The sequence below is a fragment of the Carlito syrichta genome, unplaced genomic scaffold (genome assembly GCF_000164805.1).
Source record: "Carlito syrichta isolate Samal-C Ts95f unplaced genomic scaffold, Tarsius_syrichta-2.0.1 Scaffold314854, whole genome shotgun sequence".
Classification (NCBI taxonomy): domain Eukaryota; kingdom Metazoa; phylum Chordata; class Mammalia; order Primates; family Tarsiidae; genus Carlito; species Carlito syrichta.
Genome location: NW_007258950.1, coordinates 68,345 through 79,699, shown reverse-complemented (window position 1 = coordinate 79,699; position 11,355 = coordinate 68,345). Strand labels below are relative to the sequence as shown.

Below are 11,355 nucleotides of genomic sequence, written 5' to 3'. Positions count from 1 at the left end.
ACCTCATCAACAAGGTTACCTGCATAATGAACATTTGTATACCTAACTCTGAATTGTACCCCACATCTTTAAAATAAAAATTAAAAATTTTTTTAAAAAAAGAACTAGACATTGGCTTTCCATATGACCCAGCAATCCCCCTATTGGGAATATACCTGGAGTAACTCAAATCATTCTACAAAAAGGATACCGCACATGCATGTTCATTGCAGCACTATTCACAATAGCAAAAACATGGAACTAACCAAGTTGCCCACTGAAACTGGATTGGGCAAAAAAAATGTGGTATATATACACAATGGAATATTACGCAGCTATAAAGGAGGGCAAACATATGGACTTTGCAGCAACTTGGATGGATAGAGTCTATCATACTCAGTGATCTATTACAGAAACAAAGATCAAAGACACATGTTCTCACTCATAACATTTACTATAATACTATAAGAAAGGGACTGGCCGTAGCAGGATACTGCCAGGCGGGGGAGTAGGGGTAGGGGGCCACAATATCAATATCAGGAAAACTGATCTCAAACCAGGCAAAGTGGGGACCAAAGGGAGACCCAAACTTTGTGTGTACGAAGACTACTTGTATACTTAATCCTGAATTGTACCCCACATCTTTAAAAGAAAAAGAAAAGAAAAAGAAAATCAGATACGACCAGTTTTAACAACTACTGCTGAATTTACAGAGTAAATAAGGCAAACAAAACAAAACAAAAAAAGTTGGCCTGGAACTGTACATATATAGTTATCTTAACACAGTTGCCTTACAGATGAGTAAGGACTATCACCTCCTTACCAGACCAGGAACCCCAGAATATTTTTAGGACTTCAAGAAAAGAAGAGTGCACCCAAATCTATAGACTTGGGGTGAAGTCTGATGGCAAGTCCTTGGCTTGGCTTCCTAGCCACAAGAAATTATCTCTTATCTGAGATCCTTTATTAATAATATTCCAGCAAAGCAGACTTTTAAGAAGGCTGTATGATCCATCACTGCTCTTGCTGAACTTACGTCAATAAGTTTAATGAAACTAGACAGATGCTGAACATGAATCAGACTTAGTATAATTACCTTTGGTAGAATGAGGATAGCTGTAAAATGATGAACCACGTATGCATGGTCTCATCACTTTTACTCAGCTACGCCTATATACAGCCTACCATATAGTATGATTTCAACAAATATTTATGAAAAGGGAAACATAAATTAAACATTTTGAAAGAGAAAAAGAAGGACCCAGTGTGGAATAAAATACTGTTATTTATTTGGTCCTTGTCCCTAGATCCTAAGTCTCTTAGACAGCCTAGAGCATTGGAACTTTCAGTCCTACCCTACCAATCTCCAGAAAAGAGTAGGATAGGGAGTTGGAGATTAAGTTATATAGAAAGTCTTGAACAAGGAGATCTGAGAAACTTCTTAGTTGGCGAATATGTCTATGTGCTGGGAAGGTAGCATGCCCCCAACTTCAGGTGACAGAAGCTCCTGTGCTAAGGTCCCTTACAGACCTTGCCTTATATACCTCTTCACTTGCTTCCTTTATAATGTTTTGTATGATAAACATGTTTTGTATGGTAAATGTAAGTAAAGTGTTTCCCTGAATGCGAATCTTTCTAGCAAATTAAACCCAAGGAGTGAGTGGTGAGAACTCTGATTTATAGTGAGTCAGTCAGATGTATAGGTGACAACCTACAACTTGCAATTGGTGCCTGTAGTGAGGGGCAGTTTTGTAGGACTGAGCCCTTAACTCGTGGGATTTGACTTGAACTCCAAGTAGATAGTGTCATAATTAACCTAAATTATAGGCACACAGCTGGTATTCAGAGTGGGGAATGGCTTGGGATGGAAAAAACTAACATATCTAGTATCAGAAGTGTTTGTGGGAATATAGAGAAACAGAGTGTGTTTTCCAACACAGAAAATTATAAATATATTAGGCCAACTTCTAAAAAGCTTTTTGGAGTAGAAGTCAAAAAGTAGAGGCTTACAATGACTAAGATCTGTTTCAATAAAACAGAAACAAACAGCTATTTTGAGATATTTCAACTTCAGGCTAATTTTTAAAAAATTCTGTCTCATAAAGTTTTTACTACATAAAAGTGTTTATTGTTGAACTAAAGTAAACTTACTGTTGAACTAAAATACTACCTGCATGTTTGTAACATGAAAAGATATGCTGAAAAAAATCCAGTGATTAATTTAATTAGCTTTACACTTTTCTAGTCTCTTATCTGCCAGTTATGGTAGTTCTCTGAACAGAGAAGGTACTTATTGCAAGACAGCAGTGACTAGATAATATCTAATACCTCTGAAAACAGGTTCATTAATCACCACTGAAGTTGGGAGGTGATCTCTTTATTTATATTATGGGCTTGAAGTACAGGATATTCACTAAAAACTATTCACCTATCAACATACATGCTATGAAATTGAGAGAAAATGAGATCCTTTTGATATCTCAGGAAACATCCAAACCAGATTGTGGAGAGTAAGAATAGTTTTAAGTCATGCCAGATATTTCCTGCTGTGGGAGAAATATTATTTAAACTTTATATGTAAAATACATTTGGACTTTTTACTCTTCAAGCTTCATGACTGTGTTTTAGTTCTTACTTCACATTAAACTTGTGGAAAAAATACACAGTTCTAATGTTGAATAAATTCAATGTAAGGAAACAAAATTTTTTTTAAGAGGAAGGGTCTTGCTCTGTTGCCCAGGTTGAGTGCAGTGGCATGACCATAGCTTACTGCAGCCTCAAACTCCTGGGCTCAAGTGATCCTCCAGCTTCAGCCTCACAAAATACTAGGATTACATGCATAAGCCACCATACCTGGGGCCTGATTTTGTCAACTGTAGTTTATCGGAATATCCCCCATAGTAAAGGTTCTAAAGTCTTTTAAGAGGTCATTAAATTGGAAGGGCATGAATACTTCTTACTTAACACGCACTATTCTTGTTACTGTGTGGTAGAACAACTTGGTGAAGGGCACAACATAAAAATAGTATTTAAAAAACTTGGAATACTCACTTATCAACATGAGTATTGATTCCAACCCACCAGAATCAATACCTTCAACAAATTCCCCATTAATTAAGCACTTGGTTGAAGGAAGAGAAGCTTTTGAGATTCCTATGAAGATTAACTGAAAACAAATATATTCCGCCGTAGAATATAAGAATTTACTAACAACTATTTCCTATGCTTACTATTAATGTGTCTCATAAAAGATAAACTGAAAAAAAGACATACAAACTGATTATGATAAGGTAATAAATGACTATGGTATGATTGTGGTCTATGTAATAAAAGTTGGCAGCAATCCTATTATTAAAACAATAATTATTCTCTATAATTTAGCACTAAGACATCCAGAAACACTCAAAGATAAAATCTGTTAACTAGGAAATAAACAGTCAAAATGCCAAAAACTGTACTGCAATAAGTTAGCATTCACCATTAGTTCAGAAAAATATATTTTTCTATTTTTATCCAGTTTTGAAATATGTTATTTGCTAGCAACTACTCTATTAAAAGTCAAATAAATGCTGTCTTCAAATGAAACTAAAAGGTTCCCATAAATTTCTTATAATAAAATTACCAAAAATAGAGATAATAAGAATAATCACTAATTATTATCAACTTACAGTAAGGAAGAGTTGGATGAGAAGTCATTCTTCTAACATTATTAATGGCTTTCTTAATCATCTGGTAAAAAAGAAAAATTATTTTAAAGTTACAATAAAAAGGATTAAAATTTTATTTTATTTTTGAGTTGGAGTCTTACTCTGTCACCCAGGATGGAGGGCAGTGGCATGCTCCCAGCCACCACAACCTCAACTTGCTGGGCTCAGGCAATCCTTCTGCCTCAGCCTTCCAAATAGCTGGAACTACAAGGCACACGTCACTATGCCTGGCTAATTTTTTGATTTATTACAGATATGAGGTCTTGCCAAGTTGCCCAGGCTGGTCTCAAACATGCAGGCTCAGGCAATCCTCTCACCTTGGCCTCCCAAAGTGCTGGGATTATAGGCGTGAGCCACCACGCCCAGCCTAAAATTTTAAATTGTGACAAGATTCAAATAGCATTTATTTTTTAATGTGCTTTCATAATTACCATTATGAGTGTTAAAAATACTAGATATGACAAAAAAGAAATTTAATAGTATACCTCATAGTTAATTGTGCATACATTTCTGTATTTTTTATTAGGATCTGCTAACAAATTTCCCTCACGAATTTAGTCTTTCCCTCCTTTCTTGCCAATTCTTTGCTGATTCCACTAAATTTATTAGAATAACCCTGAATACTATAAGGTTAAAAAGACAGACAGAAAATAAAAGAGGTAAGCAGAAAATTAAATAAAATTCATAACTGATAAAATGATAGCTTAGAATTGTCTATTCTTTAAGTCATGCTTTAAATTATTTAACTTGCCTATAAAGTAAAACAAATACATAAAATTAAAAGGAAAACTTAAATTTATAGAACATTCCCTATTTTCGTAGCACCATAACCACAGCTACACGTTATCCTAAGTTGGTAGCATCATTCTCTGGTAGATTTTGTTACCGCTGCTATTCTTTTGGATTTTGAAATTGTTCCGTTAGCCTAAAGCTGTGGAGAAGGTAGGGAGTTAGTCATAAGGGTAGGCCAGAAAAATGGTGAGGGACAGAAAAACTGAAAGATATAGATGCGGTTATACTCCAAAATAGCAGAAGTTGGTCATAACAAGAATACTGTTATTAGTTATTATTTACCTTTTGATAAAGTGACAGGATTAAGAAAATACTTGATCAAATTCTAGAAAAAATAAAAAATCTGAAAATTACCTTTGTTTAGTAAACGTTGTAATTAAACCCCATGCTCTTAAAGAAATGCTTAAAGGTTCTTGTTCTTGCTTTTGTCTTTTTTTTTCTTAATATATCACAAGAGAACCATGAGTAAAAAAATATAACATAGGCTAAAAAACAGTTTCTAAAAGCATACATAGAATACTATAAGACAGAGAAATTATTAACTATTTTAGAAGACTCACATAAAAAAGAACAACCTTATTCTATTGGTGTCTTTCTCTTAAGGGTAGAGTTAGATAATCTCAATATTTATGTTTATAAATCACAATTCCTAAAAAAAAAAAAAAAAAAAAGATGTCTTTCTAAGACACAGATAGGAAGAAAATTCAATCCTAAGAGGAATGCCAAAAAAGTCAATTTTTATATTATAATGCTTTGGAGTATAAACACATTTTTCTGAACATCTACTATATGCCCAATACCATTCGTAGTTAGGGATCATCTGCCTGCTTGCAAAGCAATTAGAATCTAAGCTTACTTTCCCAGGGGGTATTAAAAAAGACAACTAAATAATGAAAAAATAATTTCAGTAACTGATGAGTGCTAGAAGGATGATAAAATGAGATAATAAAATATAAGGTGAGTGGGGACAGAGTGGGTAAGGGCAAATGCCTTCATTAGGGAAGCCAGAGAAATCTCTGGGCATTTGAGCTGAGATGTGAACAATAAAACAGAGGGAAAGAGCATTTTAAGCAGAAGGAGAGGCAAAGGCTCTGACATGGCAATGAGCTTACTGTGTTCAAGAGACAGAAAGAAGTCAGTGTAACTACCTACAGCAAAGAGAATCAGATATAGGATGAAAGGAAATTAGGTTGCCGAGGACTACATTTTGTAGGGCTTTAGACACCACATTAAAAAAATTGTTTTTTTAAAGTTGTGTTGGGAAATCTAAAGTATTTAGAAAGGGAGTGGCAATCTGAAAGATATTTTAGAAAAGAATAACTAGTTGCTGTGTAAAGAACAGAGGGAGCAAAAGACTAGCAAGAAAGCTGTTACAGGAAGAAGTGTATTGTAGTCTCCAAAACAGGAGTTCAAAAAAGGACCTATTATTCTTATTCATATCTTTTGCATATTCCCTTTAAAAGATTATAATATCAGCCGGTGCGATGGTTCACACCTATAATACCAGTACTTTGGGAGGTGGAGGTGAGAGGATTGCCTGAGCCCAGCAGGTTGAGGCTGTGGTGGCCGTTAGTATGCCACTGCACTCCAGCCTGGGCAACAGAGTAAGACTCAAAAAAAAAACAAAAAAAAAGATCATAACATCAGTTAAATTTTACACATAACTTTAACATATCTGTCAATTGGAAAAAATTTAACTGCCATTGACCATGTCATTTCATTTGAATAACAACTAGACTGCATTTAAAATTCAATGTAATCCTTAAAATACTGCTACCTGAAATCAGTTCTGGGATAGGAATGGTGGCTCACACCTGCAATCCCAGAATCTTGGAAGGTGGAGGTGAGAGAATTGCCTGAGCCCATGTCTCTACAATAAACCAAAAAATTAGCTAAGTGTGGTGGCTTGCACCAGTAGTTCCAGCTACTTGGAAGGTTGAGGCGGAAGGATCACCTGAGCCCAGCAAGTCGAGCAGCAGTGGCCACGAGCATGCCACTGTACTCCTGTCTGGGCACAGTGAGACTCCAACTCAAAAAAACAAACAAACATTAAAAACTAGTTCTGGCCAGGTGCAGTGGCTCACGTCTGTAATCCCAGCACTTTGGGGGTCAAGTACTGACTAAGTCCAGGAATTCAAGAGCAGGCTAGGCAATGTTGTAGGAGTTTTGAATTTTATTGTTAGTTTAAATTAATAATTTTGGGTTTTTGTTTTACAATTATGAAGATTAAGGAACATGAATATTAAAAGGATGAGTGAAAGGAGTTTAACTAATAAAGTTTTCTAGTAAAAGAGAGGGGGTCTGAAACAGTAATTTGTGTTAAAAGTTTGTTTATGGTTTTTACTTTAATTTGAGGGGGTGTGTTCTTTATTTATATTTTATTTGTCTCCTATTTTTTGAGACCTAATTTTTATTATGTATGTGGGTCTTTGACGCAAGTTATTTTATCTTGACTATTTATAAGTATTTTAGAAAAGTCTATTGGGAGGGTAAAATTGTAATGCAAATATTATGTTAATAATAGTATAAGAAGCCAACGTTAAGTAAGGACATTTAGTTAAGCTAAGCTATTGTTTCTAACCAACTTTTAACTATTTCCTCTCTCAGCAACATAGCAAGACCCTGTCTCTACAAAAAATAAAAAAATTAGCCAGGAGTCATGATACACGCCTGTAGTCCCAGCTACTTAAGAAGTGTGCCACTCACTGTACTCTAGAGCCTGGACAAAAGACACTCCAACTAAAAAAAGAAAAAACCAAGGTCTACCACAAATCCAACACAGTGACCTGAGCTGAGTAACTTGACTGCCCTGGAACTGGATCTCAAACTTTATCTGAAGAATGGTTAAGCAGGAGTAAATAATAGCTACAGCAGACATTGCAAATAATTTTAAGGTTATCTCAATGATAAAGGAATTGCATTAAGTACAACATGCTATAAGGTATTATTGAAGACGTTTGAACATTTACTTAAACAAGTATCCATACTAATTAATAAAAAATAATATATTTTGTCTAAGGAAATTATCTTGCAGGACTTATAAAATTTAAAAAGCCCTACCATCTTTCTTTGATTCTTTGAATCTGCGTATCAATTCCTACACCCTAAGTAATAATAAAGGAAATTCCTAGAAGCATAAATGTTAATCACAACTAAAAAAGCAAAGCTCAAATACAAACTCCATCGTTTCGGTTCATCTGTATAGTATATTTTGCTTAATTTCTTAATATTTTATGCTATTTTTGTTTTTAAAAAAGAATAGTATATTTGTCTCAGTATTTTAAAAAGTCATACTTAATATGGACACAGTTGTTAATTGATATTCACTAAAAGATATCATAGCAATCAAGGGGTTACCAAACCTTTTTTTTTTTTTGAAACCAGATCTCACTCTAATGCCCAGGCTGAAGCCTTGAGTTTCTGGGCTCAAATAGTCCTTTTGCCTAAGCCTCCCAAGTAGCTGGAACTACAGATGTGTGCCACCATGCCTGGCTAATTTTTATATTTTTTTTCTAGAGATAAGATCTCACTATGTTGCCCAGGCTGGTCTTGAACTCCTGGGCTAAAGTGGTTCTCTTGTCTCAGCCTCCCAAAACTGCTGAGATTACAGGCGTGAGCCACCATGCCTGGCAATAAACCTTTTTCATAAAGGATTGGATAGCAAATGTTTTGGCCTTTATAGGCAAATAATTTTTGTTACAGATACTCAATTCTGTCACTGCAGTGTGAAGGCAACCAAAGATAAAATATAAACAAATAACCATGGCTGTGTATCTGTAAAGCTAAATTTATAAATAGATACTGAAATGTGCCACAAATATTTTTTCTATCACTGAAAAAATGTAAACACTATTCTTAATACGCTGGCTGTACAGAAACAGGTGATAAGCAGGATTTGGTCTATTGACCATAACTTACTAAAGCCTGATTTGAACCAATATGCTCCAAATTATTATTAAAATATAGCTCTTTTGTTTATTAACAATGTGTATTTTTAAAACAACTTTTGTTACCCTTTCAAATGAAAATACATTATTCTTCATAACCAAAATTTCTAATTTCCAGGTTATAAGACTTACTAAAAATTCAGTAATTTAAAAAAATTTTAAAACCATCCTTTATCCATTAACCTAGATGGAAAAATAAGATAGTTATATACAAACAAATATTTTTAACTTTACATACCACAGATGCTCCTCTGCCTGTCTGTGTACTACCAAGCCATGGCATGTTGATTGGAGTGCCAGGATTGCTATGTGTATATGGGGTGGTTCCCTGAACAGCTGTTAAATCATCACGAGCATGTATAACCAAGAAATCTTCTGATCTACAAAGGAATGTTGACTAGAATGAAAACAACATATCAATTCTTTGTTTTTTACACTTGAAAGCTCTAATATTTGAATTTTTACTTCTCTTTAAAATTAATTTATTCAGCTTACTCCTAACTCGTAGACGACTTCACACCTGAACAGTTTTCATTCCTTTCACATACTCTTTTTTGACTCTCAATTCCTTTTGTTAAAGCTCTTCCCACCCTCTGTTTGCTCTTTAGTACATAAGCTTCCATTGTGCTTATAATCTAGGAGTATTCCTTTACAGAGTATTTTGAAAGTTATAGTTCAGTGGATATAGCCATTCATACTACAACATTTCTAAATTTAAAAAAAAAAGTATACAAGTACCCTTTTGTTTCCATTTCTATGTCATCATCTACCCAAGTATAGATTTGTGTAGCCAGAATTCCGGAAACATCCAGTTCTTGAACATCATGGCTGGAAGCAATTGCTATGCAATTTCTATTTGCCTGAAAAAGAAATCAAACAGCAATTTAAAAATGAATAACCAAAACAGGTATATGAGTTACTTTTGAATAACCTCTAAAATGATAACTAAAGTATAGGATATATAGAATTCTTACAAATGAATATTTTACATTAATTTTACCAATTAAATTTTTAGTGAAATAATCATTAGCTTGAGCTTAGAAATATGTTTATGCTCTAGGAAAAGTAGATCCAAAAGAAAGCCAACTATAAATGGCAATACATGTACCACTTTACTTCCTCTCCCAGAACTCTCTCTAGTCTGCCAGAATGTTATGATGTATCTAAGGTTTGCACAATTCAGAAATGTAGAGGAAGATGGTGAAGATAGGAGTCCTGGAAGGTACAGAAAGGTGAGGGAGATATGAAGATATAAACTAAAAATATAATTGTTAATTATTCAAATAAAATAATATCACATTCTCCTAAAGGTTTTCAATCTTAGGCAGGAAAGCAGAAGTGGGATAAGGTTACATAGAAAAGGTGTAGGGGGAGAAAAATAGAGGAAGAAGTATGCCAAAAGAAATCATAAATGAAAAGTTGGAAAATTAAATGACAAAATTTTAAATGTCTATAAATTAAAAGGTATATCTCTAAAACAGAAAACAGGAAGATATTCAGAGCAAAAGGAAAACAGAATTAACCTTATCACTACGCCAAATTCTAATATAAACTAATAAAAAAAAAAAAAGAAAACCCTGAGATCCCAGAGAGTTATATGGAAAAAAGATATAATTAGGCTGTTGGGAGACAATTCTCCATGGGTCTCCCCATTTCTGCTTGCCTTACAAGTGAGTCATTTCTGCCCTGGGTTCTGTAGTATCATTTACCAGGATGTTTGTATAGCTATAGTCTCTTCCTCCAGATCAAAGAGCAGGTATGTTTACTGTCCCTTACAAAATATTTGGGTTCCTTAAACTCGGTGATCCTCACCTGTAGTGTTGTATGTGTAGGTATCACCTGGCTCTCTGCCTCTCACTCAGTTTTAGGAATTTTCCTTTATAGAATCTTTTGAAAGTTATAGTTTGGTAGATAAAGTCATCCATATTGCAACAATACTAAATTTTTAAAAGTATAAAAGTACCCTTTTGTTAGGAACTGTGGGAAGTTCGAGACCAGACTGGGGAACAAAGCAAGACTCAAGGGAACTGTGGGAACTATGGCTCAAGAAACCAGTGTAAAATACTGATTTGCTGGCTACTGTTCTTGCTGTTGGAAATAAACAGTCCTTTGTCTCTGAACCAGGAGTCCTATGTCTTCTAACAGTATCTCTTCAATTGTCAAAGTCGACTTGTTAGTTTGAATTTAAGGAAAAAATCTGAGACTTTTCACAATTCTTGACATAGATAGCTCCCAATTGAATAAATGAAAAAAAAGTTCAGCCTCAATGGCATCTAAAGAAATGCAATTTAAAGCAAAAGGTATTATTTCTGAGCTACAAATATAGCAAGGATATTTAAAAAAAACAAATCTTGGGAAACAAAAATTAAATTTACTTATACACAGTAAATTGCAGACTTTATATATGTGTGGATAACTATTTATTGCTAGTTACTTATATATAATCCTCAAGAATAAAAAATTAGTTTCTTTTGTAGCATAGAATATTTAAAATCATCTGTTCTTCAAGAGGGCAAGTAATGCAGGGTGTAGATAATAAAACATATATATGTAAAATCTTCTTTAAGTATCCTTTAAGAATACATAAAAAGAAGACACATATATCCTTCAAGTTAACAGAAAGAATAGGAAACAAAAGAGCAACTAGAAGTTACTAGAAACTATACAGTAAGGCAATCAGGGGAGATAGAAAGGAAAAATGATTAAGACACGTTTAACCTTGGACTAAAGTACCTAAGGCCACCTTTTCTTTTTTTTTTTTTTTTTTTAAACACCAGGGTCTCATTCTGCAACCCAGGTTGGAGGGCAGTGGTATAATCATGGCTCACTGCAGCCTCTAATTCCTGGGTTCAAGTGATCCTCCCAAGTCAGCTTCCTGAGTAGCTGGGACTACAGGTGTGAGCCATTACACTCAGCTAATTGTTTTTTTT

The 11,355-nt window shown here is 34.2% G+C and overlaps 1 protein-coding gene across 1 annotated transcript in view; it reads right to left on the bottom strand.

Moving 5' to 3' along the window:
* LOC103274680 (dmX-like protein 1) overlaps nucleotides 1-11,355 on the bottom strand; it is a gene marked incomplete at its 5' end in the record, with an annotated part of 98,683 nt that overhangs the window by 19,102 nt on the left and 68,226 nt on the right. The window contains 3 exons of the mRNA XM_008072112.2: nucleotides 3,648-3,708; nucleotides 8,664-8,805; nucleotides 9,164-9,285. Coding sequence (XP_008070303.2) covers nucleotides 3,648-3,708; nucleotides 8,664-8,805; nucleotides 9,164-9,285 — 325 coding nt within the window. The remainder of the gene's footprint in view (nucleotides 1-3,647; nucleotides 3,709-8,663; nucleotides 8,806-9,163; nucleotides 9,286-11,355) is intronic.